The 18085-nt window shown below is 39.9% G+C and overlaps 1 protein-coding gene across 1 annotated transcript in view; it reads left to right on the forward strand.

Moving 5' to 3' along the window:
- The window catches only part of DUOX1 (dual oxidase 1), a 278604-nt gene that overhangs the window by 161272 nt on the left and 99247 nt on the right, over positions 1 to 18085 (forward strand). Inside the window, exons 17-21 of the mRNA XM_040413827.1 lie at positions 1446 to 1648; positions 1795 to 1968; positions 10062 to 10287; positions 10418 to 10511; positions 13636 to 13811. Of these exons, the coding sequence (XP_040269761.1) occupies positions 1446 to 1648; positions 1795 to 1968; positions 10062 to 10287; positions 10418 to 10511; positions 13636 to 13811 (873 nt within the window). The remainder of the gene's footprint in view (positions 1 to 1445; positions 1649 to 1794; positions 1969 to 10061; positions 10288 to 10417; positions 10512 to 13635; positions 13812 to 18085) is intronic.

Here is an 18085-nt window from a genome sequence, read left to right on the forward strand (position 1 = left end):
CTCTCTAAAGCTTACCGATTAAGTGCTGCCTTTAAAAGTCTATGGGGAGGGGAAGGGGGTGTTCAGTGGTATTGGTCACTTTTTGTCAATAATGGGAATGATTGATAGATTTGTATAAAATGAAAAAACAAGCTATTTGAACATTTTATCCCCTGGAAAGTTGACAATAGCTACATATAAAGGGGGTTTTCTGAGATCAGCAAAAGGAGAAAATGACCAAAATACTAAAAAAACAACAAAAACAACTCATTACTCACCTGATCCCTTGCAGTTACACGCCGTTGGTCTTGAAGTCCTGCTTTATTTACTATGCTGCAGTGATGATGTGCCTGTCTACCCACAAAATCAGTGGCAGCAGCAGTCATGTGAGTGAATGAGCACATCAGCATGGCAGCATATTAAACAAAGAAGGGCAGGAACAACAGCTACCACAGCACTGGAGTGTTGGGGCATCTTACTGGGTGAGTAATAGGTCGACAATACAATAATAAAAGAGTAAAGAGTCTTTACTCTTTTATTATTGTATTGTCCAGAGCACAAGACAAGGCTCGAGTAGGCTTAATATGTTAAAACAACCACCATTAGGTGAACAGTAGATCCCAAAGGCTCACATTATGTTCTTGTGCTTGACAGCATACATGTATAGAGGATGCCATGGATATAAATATGGTGCCAGATCAACAGCTTAACCTGCACCTGTCCATGATAGGAAATTAGTCAAGTCACAGACACTTAACTCCTTAGGTGCCATGGTCAACAGTGACCACACCATCTGAACAAAATGAAATGGACTGCAGCAGGTCATCTAAGAATTCTTTATTCAGAATGGGTCCATAAAAATGTACAAAAAGTGCTAAAAAACAGTGCAACGTTTCAACCGTTTTTGGCACTTTTTGTGCATTTTTATGGACCCATTCTGAATAAAGGTTTCTTGGAGGACATGTTGCCGTCTATTTCATTTGGTGCTGCACAAATGGAGCATCCGTGGTTGCGGACAGGCTGAGGCATTCTGGACGGGACGTGTGAAAGGGACGTTGGTGCTGCTTTCACATTCACAATTTCAACGCCATCTGAACAGTCAATGAGAGTACCCCAGCCAAATCTGCTCATCTCTATTTATTTCTGATCTATTTCAGCTGAACTCCTGCCATCAGGTTCACCCACATCTAAATATTCATGGTATTGGGAAGACAGAGGAACTTGGCATAGTGCTGGCACATATTAATATCAACACATCCACCTCTTGTACTATATTCTCCTTGACAAAGGGTTTCTTAAATAACGTTAAATAAGAGATATTTTTTTCATTTTCATTTTATTTCATTTTATTATTTTTATTGTTTTATGTATGAATTATTTAGTTACAGTACATAACAAAAATCTGATCTAATATCTTTTTATCTATTAGTATCTATTGATGGGTAACTTTGTTTTTTCTTTTCCAGCTCAAGAATGGCAAGGACCAAATGAACCACTGTGCCCTGTTCTCTTACAAATCCTTTCACAACAAGTGATCAGAATTTTGGATAATAGGTTTACAGTAATACGAACTATTAATATGCAAAGCCATCAGCTGTTCAATGTCATTCAGTCTAATAATCGCGGATGCCGTACACTGCTTGTTAAAGTGCCTAATGAGTATGATATGGTGAGTAGTGATGTAAAGTCACAGCCCCTTCTACTGGGATCACTCTGTTTGAGGACAGCTTCATTTACTGGACTCAATTAAAGATGTCAAAACCTGAACCCACTGGAGTCCTACACAAAGTTTTAAGTTATTTCATTTTGTCCTAGGTACTATACTTTTACAATGAAGATGAATGCACAAGTTTTATCAATCAATTGCAAGAACGTGGATTTTCCTTAAAGGAGAGCAGAATGGCTGAGGAAAGCCTACTTAAAGAAACCGTCACAAAAAAGCAGAGAAGCCAGATACTGGAAACTTTTTTCAGGCAATCTTTTGCTCAAGTAAGTTAGACTTTGTGCATCACATTATCAGAAATAGTTGCATAATGTGATGGAACATTTTAAAACATCAGTAATAAAAATCCTTGAGATTGTTTCATTTACCGGACTAACCACTAACCCAAACTCACTATGTCCTAGTGATCTATGATGTTATGAGCGCCAGCATGACCTCGTGTCTACAGTTCTGTATTCAAATGAGGGTGTGAGTTCAGGACAGTAGACACGTAGCTGGATTGGAATTCACAGCATCATAAATTACCACCTTCAGGTCGGCCTACCCATGGTCCAGGAAATACAGCCACCACACGTTTTTCCTGAGCCACAGTCGCCCATTTGAAATCAGCCTACAGCTGGTGTAACACATAGGTTTTTTTATTGGTGTTTTTTGTAGTGTTTTTAGAAAAAAAAGGCCAGCTCCAGATATTGAATAGAATCTGCTGGAAGTATGAAATGTAGAGCGAACAGGCTTTTTTTTGTAGTGAAAATACTGTATGTAAAAGCACACTAAGGATTTGGCACTGGCATTTTGAAACCACTACTACCTTTTTTGGCCACCTGTGATTTTTGATATGTTTTTTTGTGGAGGTTCCAGTTTTTTTTTGCAACCAGTGTGTCTCCCCACTAGCGTTTTCTTCGTGGCATTTTTCCTCTATAGAGAAAGTGTTGATAAAATGCCAGAAAACAAAAGCTACAGCAGGCTGCATTTTAAAAAGAAGTCAGAATTAAAGACACTTAGTTAAGAAAAATACACGCAGCCAAAAAGGCTTGTGTGTTCTGCATTTCATATTTCCCATAGTCCCTCAGCTAGCATCTGGAACTGGCATGTTTATCTCAAAAACACTGCAAAAACACCACAAAAAATGTAAATGTGGAGAAAAACTATACTAAAAACTAGTGATGAGCGAAGTTTTAAAAAATTCGATTTGGCTGCTTCGCCGAACTACGACAAGAAATTCAATTCCTTATGAATTTCTTTGTAACGAGTCGCATTCCATTGTATGGAGCGGGCACAATGACGGGGAACAGTGGTTAAAGAAAGTGCCTGTGATTAGTATTCCTGCCTTACTAGCTAGTTTTGTATTTGTTCCTCTGAACTTTTTCCTGTTTCCCTGACATTGCTTCCAATTACTGTTTTTGCCTCTGACTTGACCTCCCAGTATATAACTTTACTTGTTATTTGACCTTGCTTGATTTTGGACTCTGGTATTAGACTCTGATAGTTAATTGTGACCTCACCTTTGCCTTCTGACTGTGTCTCTGATGTTGTCTCCTGGTTTCACTCTGCTGTATATTTCTGGTTTATGATCCGGTCCTGGTTTTGCCTCTCTGGTTTTGACCTCTTTATGTCTAACTACTCTTTTACCCATTTAGGTTTAGGCCCATGCACTCAAGTCAGGGACCATCGCCAGGTTGTTGGCCCCATTTAGGGTGGATTGTGCAAGTAAGTAGGGACAGTGGTGTGGGTGGTGTACAGGGTTGCACTGGTCCCTACCATTCATGACAGAATTTGTACAACATTCTACAGCAAGTTCTTGATTTTTAAAGGGTTGGTCACTGTCTATGGGTCCATTCACATGTCCTTAACTGTTTTGCTGTCCGCAAATTGCGGATCAGCAAAACACAGACACTGGCCATGTGCGTTCTGCATTTTGTGGACCGCACATGGCCGGCACTATGATAGAAATGCCTTTTCTTGTCCATGGCTGCGGACAAGTATAGGACATGTTCTATTTATTTGCGGGGCCACGGAACGGAAGTACGGATGCGGACAGCACGGTGTGCTGTTTGCATCTTTTACGGCCCAATTGAAAATGAATGGGTCTGCACCCGTTCTGCAAAATAGCGGAATGGATGTGGCCCCATTTTGTGGACGTTTGAATGGACCCTATTACTAGCTGCACATATATTGAGAATTGCAGACATATGCCTAATTTAGGTTTGCACGTCTGCTTCCCAGTGCTGTGCTCCCAAAATGGCTGGTGATGGATGGCCCTGTCTTTCAGCAGTCTCTATTCACTTATACTGGCGATGGACCGCACAAGGAGGCTATCCATCAGTGGCTATTTTGTCAGTGGAGCACCGAGAAGTACTGTAGGTAAGCGTACCTACATTAAAACATAAATTAAGTATTAGTGTTGATCGCGAATATTCAAATCAAAAATTTTTTGCGCGAATATCAGCACTTCGAGAATTTGTGAAGATGTAGAATATAGTGCTATATCTTCGTAATCGAGAATATTCTAGATTTTTTTTTTCATCAGTAACCTCCCTTCTTGCTTGTGGGCCAATGAGAAGGCTGCAATGTCTTTGTCTGAGCTTAGCAACATCCCTAGCAACCAATAATAAAGTTGCCTACCCTTACAATATAGGAAACTCCCCAGCAGCCATTTTCAGCAGTATTTTGAGGTTCTGAGAGAGAGAACAGTATCATTGTGATATAGTGTAGCTGATAGGTTCCAGTTAAGGGTGTTAGGTAGTGTGATAGGAATTACTGTACTGTGTATTTTCTACAGTCTCAGGAAACTTCTACCAGCTTGAAAAATGTAGCAAAAGTGACCCACGCCTGTATTGCGTGCACAATACGCGCATATTACATTGCCGATTTTCGCAATCAAGAAAATAATGACTGGAGATCCCGAATTCTAGAATTTGCAAATTTATTGTGAATATTAGGTAAAAAATTCGCGAAATATTGCAAAAACGAATATTGCCTATACTGCTCATCACTATAGACCACAATGCGCTGTGTGCAATTTGCGGTCCGCAATGCACGGGCACCAACCGTGGGCCATGCGGATCGCGACGCCATTCACTTGAATAGGATCTGTGATCCGCCCGTTCCGAAAAAATGATAGGACAAGTTCTATCTTTTTGCGGAATGGAAGCACGGAACGAAACCCCACGAAAGCACTCCATAGTGCTTCCGTGGGGTTCTGATCCGTGCTTCCGCACCACATCTCCTGATTTGCGGACCCTTTCAAGTGAATGGGTCCACATCCATCATGCGGAATGCACGCAGCCGGTGTCCTGTGTATTGCAGACCCCGCAATACGGCCATGGGGGACACACGGCCGTGTGCAAGAGGCCTTAAGTATATTAAACCATCAGCATAGATGGTTTAATAATGCTTGTTACTAGCAGCAGGCATACATTGTTCACAGCATATGTGCAACTAGTAATAGTGACCAACCCCTTTAACTGTTAAGTAACAGCTGCAGTGATTGTACAACTTAGTTTACTGCTTTTGACTGCGGCTGTAGTACTACAAAGAGTCAAGGTGTAATTTCAGCTTAAGGCTTCATGCGCATGACTGTGTTTTCTGGTCTGAAAACCATGGATTCGCAAAACATGAATACAGGTCGTGTGCCCCCTGCACTTTTCTTTTCCACATGTCCCGTACAATTGTAGAAGTGCCTATTCTTGTCTGAAATGCAAACAAGTATAGGACATGTTCTATCTTTCTGCAGAGCAGCAGAATGGACATACGGATGCGGATAGCAGATGGTGTGCTGTCCACATCTTTTGCAGGCTCATAGAAATGAAAATGAACAAAAACTGCAGGTGCAAAAAAACACCTCTAAAAAACTATTTCTGTTTTCAGTAGCTTTTTAAAAAAATGTAATAAGTAACGTTAAAGGAGAGTCTATAATCTTCTGTTTAAAAATGCATGGGTTACAAAAAAATAAAAAAAACACACAACTAAATGCTTGTACTAAAACATGCTATTGGTAAAATGTTACAAAAACAGCCATACCAACTTGCAGTGGAAAAACAAGGTCCACTATGCACTCACACACTGCAGGTTTTGTTGCAGAAATTCCTGCAACTGAAAATCCGTTACATTCACCTGAATGGAGCTTTCAAAAATCTTCTTGCCTCCACATTCAAATGAATGGAATTAATTTTCAATTGCGGAACCGATGTAAAGGTGCTGCCAATTACACATCAGTGTTTTGATCAGTGTTTGACCTGTGATTATCATCAGTGATTGTGAGACATAACCAGGAGTGGAGGCTACACAGAGATAAAGTACAGTCCTGATCAAAAGATTAAGACCACTTGAAAAATGGCAAAAAATCATATTTTACATTGTTGGATCCAAGTAGAGCTTCAACATGCAACAAGAAGAAATGAGAGTGAGACAAAACATTTTTTGAGCATTCAATTAATTGAAAATAACGATTAAACTGAAACAGGCTGTTTTTCAGCTGATCCAAATTTTAGGACCATATGCCTTTAAAAGGCCAAATCTGTGCAAAGATGTGGATTCATTGTCATTTTCTGTCAGGTAGTCACACGTTGTGATGGCAAGGGCAAAAAAACTCTCCCTTTTTGAACGTGGTCGGGTTGTTGAACTGCATAAGCGGGGTCTCTCACAGCGTGCCATCACTGCTCAGGTGGGATGCAGTAATACAGTCATTTGGAATTTCTTAAATGATCCTGAGGGTTATGGAACAAAAAAGTCAAGTGGAAGACCCAAAAAAATTTCATCAGCACTGAGCCGGAGGATCCAATTGGCTGTCCGTCAAGACACTGGACGATCCTCGACCCAAATTAAGGCCCTTACTGGTGCTGACTGCAGCCCCATAACCATCAGACGGCATCTGAGACTGAAGGGCTTCAAAAACAAAAAACGTCTTCAAAGACCTTGTCTCCTTGAACGCCACAGAACTGCTTGTTTGGACTTTGCAAGAGAGCACCAAACATGGGACATTCAAAGGTGGAAGAAAGTTTTATTCTGTGATGAGAAAAAATGTAACCTTGATGGTCCTGATGGTTTCCAATGTTACTGGCATGTCAAGCAGATCCGACCTGAGATGTTTTCTAAGCGCCACAGTGGAGGGGGCGCCATAATGGTCTGGGGTGCTTTTTTCTTCAGTGGAATAATGGAGCTTCAGGAAGTGCAGGGGCGTCAAACGGCCGCTGGCTATGTCCAGATGTTGCAGAGAGCATTCCTCATGACTGAGGGCCCTCGTCTGTGTGGTAACGACTGGGTTTTTCAACAGGACAACGCTACAGTACACAATGCCCGCAGGACAAGGGACTTCTTCCAGGAGAATAACATCACTCTTTTGGCCCATCCTGCATGTTCCCCTGATCTAAATCCAATTGAGAACCTTAGGCGATGGATGGCAAGGGAAGTTTATAAAAATGGACAACAGTTCCAGACAGTAGATGGCCTTCGTGCGGCCATCTTCACCACTTGGAGAAATGTTCCCACTCACCTATGGAAACTCTTGCATCAAGCATGCCAAAACAAATTTTTGAAGTGATAAACAATAACGGCAGAGCTACTCATTACTGAGTTCATGTTTGGAAGTTGGATTTCTGCTTTGGGGGGGGTTTAGTTTTTTTTTGGAGGTGTGGTTCTAAACTTTTGATCAGCTGAAAAACAGCCTGTTTCAGTTTATTTGTTGATTTCATTAAATTGAATGCTCAAAAAATGTTTTGTCTCACTCCCATGAAGCTCTACTTGGAACCTTGTTAAGATCCAGCCATGCTAAATATGATTTTTTGCCATTTTTCAAGTGGTCTTAAACTTTTGATCAGGACTGTATAATGGAAAGATTTGCTCCTCTTCTGTATTTTTAAACGCACTTGATTTTGGCGAACAATCACTGATGGAAATCACTGGGCAAACATGTAAATCAGGCCGCACATCTCTCTCAACTCCCTGTTGCTTTCATGCATAATTCATGACAGCATCTTCCTTCTGGCTCATGTACCTAGGTGTGGTCTTCATAAACAGTGAGCAGAATTAATTAGCTTATTACTTTCATTTTTTTTAAATATCATTGGCAAAAATACAGTAATCAAGTGGCCTCAAAGAAAATAAAGAAATCTTGATAACAGCCTAAAATTGGTTGGATAGTATTATACAATGGAAAGCACAATGGCCCAGATTTACTAATGTGTCTATGCCAAATACCTGTCTAAAATGTGGAGCAAATTGTTATATCTTGGGCTTCTGCACTTTTTTCCAACATGCTCATAGGTCTTAGATTTGGCTTTGTGTTAAAGGGGTGGAGTCTAATATGGGCCAAAATGTGCCATAATTCTGGCATAAAAAATTGTGTCAAAGTCAGCCAATAGTTGGTATAGAGTCAGAGAAAAGTGTCTATCCCTGCACCACATTTATCATCCAGCCTGAGCCCCTGTGATAAATCTGGTTTAGGCCCAGACAGCCTGTGTAAGCTTACATCTATAGGATTAGTAAATATTGGCTAATAAGTGGAGATGATTACTTTCAATTGTTACTCTCTATATAGATTACATGCTGATAAAGGGCACTGTGATCCTGTTTCTCAGTGCTTAGCCTTATTACCAGGATCTTAATGATATGGTGTATATACATCTATTGTAGGATGGCCCATCTTAAAGGGGTTCTCCGAGAATTAAGAAAAAAAAAAAAACTTAAATATTCCATTGTTATAAATACATTCCTAAAAACCTTTCATTAGTTATAATGGCTCATTTTGTCTAGGGAGCAATGATTAGGATAAATAAAATGGCCACCGTCCTATTATACAAAAAAAACTGTCCTAATTACACAGGAGGACAAGTTACTTCACAACACTGAGGTAAAGAGCTAACTCATCCTCCTCTCCTACTTGTCAGGGATTATGATCCTGAATATATCTAATAAGATCTTCAGCTGAATCTCTTTTGGGAATGGAGCTCATGAGGAGACATGAAGTACTCTTCACTGGTGTAATTCCTCCACATAGGCTGCAGCCTGCTTCTTGTCAGCTAGGCCACGTTCACTCTGCCCATAGCTCATGCACATCCTCCAGCTGTTAACGGTCAAGCGAATGCACCCTAATCTTCACCAGCCTATGGCTGGCCACCTTAGAGTACTTAAAGCACCTTCCCCAATGGGAATATACCTGAGCAAAAGGTTCCAGTCCTCTAGTTCCTGAAAAGGTATGCTGTTTATGTTTGGTTGCCCGTATACCGACTTTAGAAATTTTGACCCTTTGCTGCCTGTCTCTACTTCTGCCTGATTTTCATACTGACAGCCTGCCCTGACCTCAGACTGTTTACTGGATTTCACATACTCTCCTTGCCCTGAACTCAGTCTGTCCCTGACTATGGTTTTGCAAGCTTCTTAGGTTTTCCACACTGGTGCCTCTTGTCCCTAGTGGGCCAGCAGTCACTTGAACAGAGACTACTCCAGGAGGCAGTGGCCTTGTGGTTTCTCTGCAGTTTTTTTTTCTCTGCAGTGAAGTCCAGGTTCCTGTATAGGAGTTAAAGGCTTAATACCAGGAGGCCACTTTAGCCCTAAGCTGTACCTGTTCAAGTGACACATTGGGTCACAACTAAAGAAAAAAAAAGAAAAAAAAGTTATTTTATAGAATAAGTTCTACCTTTATATTTTCACAGTTGAAAATGCTAATCAGTTACAAGCGTTCAAAACACGATCACAGAAACAAATAGCCCTATATTACAGTATGTCATTCAAAATCTAAAAATATACTCCCCCCACATCAAAATAGATACCAGCCAAGTTACTCAACAGATCCACATGTCCCAACACATTTCCCTCAACAATACTTGGCTCATTTATGGGACTAAGGTGTGAAACAGATGTTGACATATGTTAAATCAGACACCACAATGGTTTGGCATCAAACCATCTGGTGTCAGCATCATGATTTGCCAGCTTTGGAGTGATAAGTAACTTTTTTTGTTGGGGGAAAATGGGGGGTTATTTAGCAGACAGCACAGGAACTAGCCTCTGAGCTATGAGGAATGGGAGAGCTTTATAGAATATATCTGTATCAGTGATGTTTATCCACGTGGTCTACCCAATGTTTATTTTGTTTGGGGTGTACATATTTATATTTTAAGTGACTTACTAAAACTGATTATTTTAACAGTTTAACATTTTGTTTCTCTGATAGAAACATGTTCTATCTAGATACTTAATATTACCCACTAAACCAAATGGATAGACGCTTAATGGGCATTTTTAACTTGTTAGTTGAAATTTCTCCATACACCTAATATATTTGTATGTATTCCATATATTCATCCTAGCATATGTTTCTTTTCTTTTTATTTCTCGTGTACCCATTTTGTAAACACTGCAGGTTCTTCACATTGATCAATCAGGCATTGAAAGTTTCACTGCAGAAAGCTCCTTGAAAGTCAGAGAGGCTCTTAAATGTGAACTGACCAGAACAGAGTTTGCAGATTCTCTGGGACTTAAGCCTCAGTCCTTGTTTGTGGAGTCAATGTTCTCTTTGGCAGATGAAGATGGAAATGGATATCTTTCATTCAGAGAATTTTTAAATATTTTATTAATTTTAATGAAAGGTTAGTAGTACCAGGACTACTATGAGGTCCAGGTTCTGTGTGTCGTTTGTATTGCAGATGATTTCTTATATTACAGTTACATATCTTGGTCTATCTTATGTGTATTATTTTAATTTGTATTTAATTGCAGGTTCTCCTGAGGAAAAATCTAAACTGATGTTCACCATGTATGATATTGATGGAAATGGATTTCTTTCAAAAGAGGAATTTTTCACAATGCTAAAGTAATGGCATGTTATTTATTTTACTTACTTTTATATCACCAACATATTCCGCAGAGCAGAGCTATACAAACATTGTCGTCTCACTTCAAAGCTGGTCATACTTGAGACTACTTGTGGCCAATTAGTCATACATGGGATTCTTCATATGACCGATCGCATCAGTAAAATGCAAGACTAAACTGGTCAGCAAGGGACTTATAAGGGTGAGTTCACATCACCGTTATGAATTCTGTTTCTGTTTTCTGTTATAACATGGTTATAACGATAAATAATGGAATCCATAAAATGGAAGTCAAACAGAATCCTTTAAGAGGCATTCCGTATTGATCCTTCATAATACAAGTCTATGGGCAGGATAACGGATCCATTCTGGTTTCCATTATGCAGGAGTCCAGTCTTACATAACAGAAACCAGGATGGATCCGTTATGCTGCCCATAGTCTTTTATTATGACAGAATGGACAGAATGCAAAACGGAAGCCTTTAAAAGCCATTCCATTTTGATTTCCGTCATAATAGAAGTCTATGGGCAATCATAACGGATCTGTCTGGTTTCCGTTATGCAAAACAGGGAAAAAGTCCTGTCAACAGGACTTTGTTTTCCTTCTTGCATAATTGGAACCAGACGGATCCGTTATGATTCCCATAGACTTGTATTATGAAGGATCTAAACAGAATGCCTTTTAAAGGCTTCCGTTGTGACTTCCGTCTTATGGATTCCGTTATTTTCCATTATAACCATGTTGTAATGGAAAACAAAAATTTAATTCATAACTGTGATGTGAACCCGCCCTAAGAGTTATCAAAACTAGTGGAAAGAAAAACTGACTTCGTTTCCCCTAGAAACCAATCAGATTCCAGCTTTTTCGGAGCTCTTTTGGAAATTGAAAGGTGGTATTTTAGTTTATTGGCTGCCTTGAACAACTAAACCAGTTTTTTACACAACTTTTCATAAATCTCCATTTCAGCATTTTTTTTTTTCAGCACAAAGGCAAATGATCGTCTGATCATGCCAAACACACGTAGCTTCTGCTGACAACGGCTGAATTTTTTTTCAACCTGGTTAATCACATTTTTGTCAGACAGAAGTCTACCATTGCAAACAATCATCAGAGTAATTTTTGAAACTATGTTAATATCCACCTGTCACTAGAAACCTGTTTTTCAAACTGACCTTATCCAAGAGAGCTACATTTTTAAGCTAGGTGTGCACTTAAATCGCCTAGGGCCCCATAGCAAAATTAGTATGGGCCCCCCTGCCCCATCCAGTTTCCCAGTATGTGTGTGTCAAACATTCCCATACAGCCCAGAACACAAAGCACAAAATAATTTGCCCTTGGCCTCATCCACTTTATCTGACTCCAAAATATAGTGCTCACTCTGAAAAGCATATTTTTCCTAAGTATTTACAACAACCAACTGGCATACATACAGTATATTGATAAAACTCCACCATACAGATGTAATCACTGCTTCCATTGAAGGTACGCCACTTACCACAGCAGTTTCTACAACGCCCTCAGGCTAGGTTCATCGGTGTTCTGTAAGTGTTGTTATTGATGCTATGAGATCATGTTAGTTAAGTCCATGGTCAGGCTGTGACATGTGCGAGAAATAAAAATGAATAATACAACTGAAACATCGATGTGTGAATTTGTCCTAATGACTGTTAATGGAGAGAATCATTCACACACTGACCACTGTTGCTTGCTTAACGAGAACAATGTGGGGGTCCCAGAGCTCATTATATCTAAGTTTATTATCAAAAAGGAGAAACTCAAAAAAAAATTGGGAACTTGTACAAAGACAGGTACAGAATAAATTGACTACAGTGGAATCTGTTCAATTTCCGTTCAGGATCCTGTTTACCGAACAAAAAAAGTCCTGTGTGCAGGACATTTTAGTCCAGTCATTTTGAAGGACAATGGAGCTTCCAACACAGATGTGAACAAGCCTTAAGCCAAAGGTTTAAGGTCAATTCAATGTAAGCTTCCACACTGTGCTGAAATAAGGTTATATCCTCTCAAATGGAATACACCTGGTTTTGGAGACAAGGGTCACGGTCACATTGATTGTATTTTGGTCAGTATTTTGTATCATTATCTATAAGCCAAAGCCAGGAGTAGAACCTGCACAGAGAAAAATGCAATGATTCTGCATCTCTTTAGTGTTTTTGAACCCACTACTTTTAATGCCTTAAGGCCTCTTTCACATGGGCGTCATGTTTTTTGCCCGGATAAGATGCGGGTGCGCTGCGGGAAAATGCACGATTTTTCCGCACGAGTGCAAAACATTGTAATGCGTTTTGCACGCTCGTGAGAAAAATCGGCATGTTTGGTACACAAACCCAAACTTCTTCCCAGAAGTTCCGATTTGGGTTAGGTGCTGGGTAGATTGTATTATTTTCCCTCATCACATGCGCTCATCACATGATCACATCCCTGCGCTCATCACATGATCTTTTACCATGGTGATTGATCATGTGACGGACCACGTGATTAGCGCAGTGACGTCATCACAGGTCCTTTACCCAGGTCCTGAAGAAAGAAGACAGAAGAGAAGCTGCTGCGCGATCAAGTGGATTAAGGTGAGTTAAATTTATTAACCCCTCCAGCCCTATTGTACTATGCATTCTGTATTAAGGATGCTATTATTTTCCCTTTATAACCATGTTATAAGGGAAAATAATAATAATCGGGTCCCCATCCCGATCGTCTCCTAGCAACCGTGCGTGAAAATTGCACCGCATCTGTACTTGCTTGCGGATGCTTGCGATTTTCACGCAGTCCCATTCATTTCTATGGGGCCTGCGTTGCGTGAAAAACGCACAAAATAGAGCTTGCTGTGATTTTCACGCAACGCACAAGTGATGCGTGAAAATCACCGCTCATGTGCACAGCCCCATAGAAATGAATAGGTCCGGATTCAGTGCGGGTGCAATGTGTTCACCTCATGCAGAAAACTCGCCCGTGTGAAAGGGGCCTAACACTTATAAAAAGTTCAGAGCAAAAAGCAACTCAGATACAGCAGTCTAATGCTAATCATTTACCTAATGTGCATAGCCAGCTTATCTCCAGTAAGGCCGTGCAATATGAAGGTAACATTTGCCATTTATTTATTTCAGATCTTTGATTGAAATCTCTAACAACTGTCTTACAAAAGACCAAGCGGAGCAGGCGATAGAAGTTATGTTTAAGGAGGCAGGATTTGAGAATAAGAATGAGTTGACTTGGGAAGATTTCCATTATCTGCTAAGAGATCATGACAAAGAACTCCGCTTTTCAAAGCTGCAGTTTAAAGGTATGATATACAGACACGTACAGTGACTCCGATTTTAAGGAAATGGATAATGTCTTTTACAGTATGCTCATTCAAAATGTAGGCATAATTAAAAAGCCAATAGTAGTTTTAGGCTGAAGTTTCTTAGGCCATCAAGAGAAAATTATTCAGAGAACCCGCCTTTCACATAGCTAATGTTTTCTCTTTTTTTTAAATTTTTTTATTAAATATTTATTTTCTTTTTTTTAAAACACAAGGAAAAACAGTACATTATTGTAAGCAAGACAATCAACATAGGGTAGCCATTATAAGCAACAATCAACTACCCTATAAAGAGAGGCTGGATCCTGCCTAAATTATAAATATCACTATAGATTCAAAATTAATATACAGAGAATACAACTATAACCTCCCCCCTCCCCCCCGATTGGCTGTCGTCAGAGCAGCTCTATCAAATATACCCACAATTACAGTATTAATAATAGCTAAACAGTCACACCTGCCGCTCTCCGTTTCCTTTCCATATCCTCAAACATTCTAATTTGCTTAAGGTACAGGATCCATTCGTTTAGCGAGGGCGGGGAGACAGAGCCCCAGTGTTTAATTAGGATAACTTTTGCCACCATCAAACCCCTCATCCAGATCTGTCTGACCCGGACCGGGATTACCATTTCTGGAGCAAAGTATCCCAATATCACTGTCAACATCCCAGGATTATATATCATAGAGGACTCCTTTTGTAGGGTTACAAAGACCTGTTCCCAGTACTTTTTTAGTTTATTACAATTCCAAAGTAGGTGGCCGTAATCCGCATTCACATATCCACATTTAGGGCAGCAGCAATCTCTGCCTTTATTTTGGGGGAATTTCGCTTGCATTTTTGGCGTATAATACAATTGGTGCAAGATCTTAAATTGAATTAATCTATGAGCATTGGAAAAATGTTTTCTCTTTTTAATTGAACTGTAAAGTTATTTGTGCATTAACTCCCTGAATGGTGAAACGTAAATTACCTGGTGAGACACATACAGGCCCATCTTAGGATCTCATGGTGGACCAGTCCAACCCTTAGGCCTCTTTCACACGGGCGTTGCGGGAAAAGGTGCGGATGCGTTGCGGGAACATGCACGATTTTTCTGCGCGAGTGCAAAACATTGTAATGCATTTTGCACTCGCGTGATAAAAATCGCACATGTTTGGTACCCAAACCCGAACTTCTTCACAGAAGTTCGGGCTTGGGATCGGTGTTCTGTAGATTGTATTATTTTCCCTTATAACATGGTTATAAGGGAAAATAATAGCATAGTACAATAGCGCTGGAGGGGTTAAAAAAATAAATAAAATAATTTAACTCACCTTAATCCACTTTTTGCTGTGTGCAGGAAAAGGACCTGTGGTGACGTCACTCCGGTCATCACATGATCCATCACCATGGTAAAAGATCATGTGACGGACCATGTGATGACTGGAGTGATGTCACCACAGGTCCTTTTCCTGCACACAGCAAAAAAGAAGACAGAAGAGAAGCCGGGCTGCGCGAGCAAGTGGATTAAGGTGAGTTAAATTATTTTTTTTATTTTTTTTAACCCATCCAGCCCTATTTTACTATTCATTCTGTATTCCGAATGTTATTATTTTCACTTATAACCATGTTATAAGGGAAAATAATAATGATCGGGTCCCCATCCCGATCGTCTCCTAGCAACCGTGCGTGAAAATCGCACCGCATCCGCACTTGCTTGCAAGGGCTTGCGATTTTAACGCAACCCCATTTATTTCTATGGGGCATGCGTTACGTGAAAAACGCACAAAGAGGAGCATGCTCCGATTTTCACGCAATGCACAAGTGATGCGTGAAAATCACCGCTCGTGTGCACTGCCCCATAGAAATGAATGGGTGAGGATTCAGTGCGGGTGCAATGCGTTCACCTCACGCATCGCATCCGCGCGGAATCCTCGCCCCATGTGAAAGGGGCCTTAGAGAGAAAATAGTTGGAGACAACAGAATGACGCTAAACTTTGTCTTACTTCTAACATATTCTGAAACATAAGTATTAATTTATTACAAAATCATACAAAAATAGTCTCTCACAGCATCTTATCCCATGAGTAATGTAAAGAATAAAAATCAGACATTATATAGTACATGGTAATCTCTTTCTAATAAACTTAGAACCAGCCTGTACCTCACATGGATCCAGTGATCTCCCTATTTTTTTATGCATTCGCTCTCCTAGATTTATTTCAAGTTGGCAGCTAGGACCCGTGCACTTTCTTATGAGGAGTGCCCTTTCTGCTGCAGCTGGTGGCAGTTAAATGATGGAACTGAGCATGTACAGTACAGACCAAAAGTTTGGACACACCTTCTCATTCAAAGAGTTTTCTTTATTTTCATGACTATGAAGGAATCAAAACTATAAATTAACACATGTGGAATTATATACATAACAAACAAGTGTGAAACAACTGAAAATATGTCATATTCTAGGTTCTTCAAAGTAGCCACCTTTTGCTTTGATTACTGCTTTGCACACTCTTGACATTCTCTTGATGAGCTTCAAGAGGTAGTCCCCTGAAATGGTCTTCCAACAGTCTTGAAGGAGTTCCCAGAGATGCTTAGCACTTGTTGGCCCTTTTGCTTTCACTCTGCGGTCCAGCTCACCCCAAACCATCTCGATTGGGTTCAGGTCCGGTGACTGTGGAGGCCAGGTCATCTGGCGCAGTACCCCATCACCCTCCTTCATGGTCAAATAGCCCTTACTTTCAAAGTTTTCCCAATTTTTTGGCTGACTGACTGACCTTCATTTCTTAAAGTAATGATGGCCACTCATTTTTCTTTACTTAGCTGCTTTTTTCTTGCCATAACACAAATTCTAACAGTTTATTCAGTAGGACTATCAGCTGTGTATCCACCTGACTTCTCCTCAACGCAACTGATGGTCCCAACCCCATTTATAAGGCAAGAAATCCCACTTATTAAACCTGACAGGGCACACCTATAAAGTGAAAACCATTTCAGGGGACTACCTCTTGAAGCTCATCAAGAGAATGCCAAGGGTGTGCAAAGCAGTAGTCAAAGCAAAAGGTGGCTACTTTGAAGAACCTAGAATATGACATATTTTCAGTTGTTTCACACTTGTTTGTTATGTATATATTTCCACATGTGTTAATTCATAGTTTTGATGCCTTCAGTGTGAATCTACAATTTTCATAGTCATGAAAATTAAGAAAACTCTTTGAATGAGAAGGTGTGTCCAAACTTTTGGTCTGTACTGTATGTTAACCATCAATGAGTGAGGCAGAGAATTTAGAAAAATTGTCAAACAGCAGGTGGCGCTATACAGATCGATTTCTGTGAATATCTCAGTGGCTATGCAAAATTTTTAATTACATACAAATACAAAAATATTCAGATTCAGGAACTGGTTTGAAAAATCTAGAATATGTTTTTGTGGGACAGCCCCTTTAATAAAAGGATGATGGGAACGGTATGTTCACACCGAGCAGAATTGTTGCTTCAACTGTCCTATTCATTTGCATGGTTTGGTAGCGACCCATGTACTTTACAAAACATTCTCATTGAGATGAATGGAACTGATTTTCACTTGCAGAAACTTCTGCAACAAATCTGCCTCATGTGACTGTTGTCCCATTAATCTGAAGTTATGGATACTCTGAAGTTATGAAAAGGGTTGATGTGGGGGTCTGATCTGAGGATCTGATATGCGGTCTGATGAAAAATATTTTTTTCTTATTTTTCTCCTCTAAAACTTAGAGTACATTTTATCATCAGGTGTATCTTATAAAGCAAAAAATACAGTATATATTCCATCGCATATTTCCTCAATCCTGCAAGTAATACATCACACAAAAGTGTAGCTCAATCTAAATAAGATTCCACTTATAATTTTCTTACCAATCACAGGGTGGCACTTGATAGATATGATCTTATATATTGACATCCATGTGCATGTTGTAAATGTACAGTACAGACCAAAAGTTTGGACACACCTTCTCATTCAAAGAGTTTTCTTTATTTTCATGACTATGAAAATTGTAGATTCACACTGAAGGCATCAAAACTATGAATTAACACATGTGGAATTATATACATAACAAACAAGTGTGAAACAACTGAAAATATGTCATATTCTAGGTTCTTCAAAGTAGCCACCTTTTGCTTTGATTACTGCTTTGCACACTCTTGGCATTCTCTTGATGAGCTTCAAGAGGTAGTCCCCTGAAATGGTTTTCACTTCACAGGTGTGCCCTGTCAGGTTTAATAAGTGGGATTT

The sequence above is a fragment of the Bufo bufo genome, chromosome 1 (assembly GCF_905171765.1).
Source record: "Bufo bufo chromosome 1, aBufBuf1.1, whole genome shotgun sequence".
Lineage (NCBI taxonomy): Eukaryota > Metazoa > Chordata > Amphibia > Anura > Bufonidae > Bufo > Bufo bufo.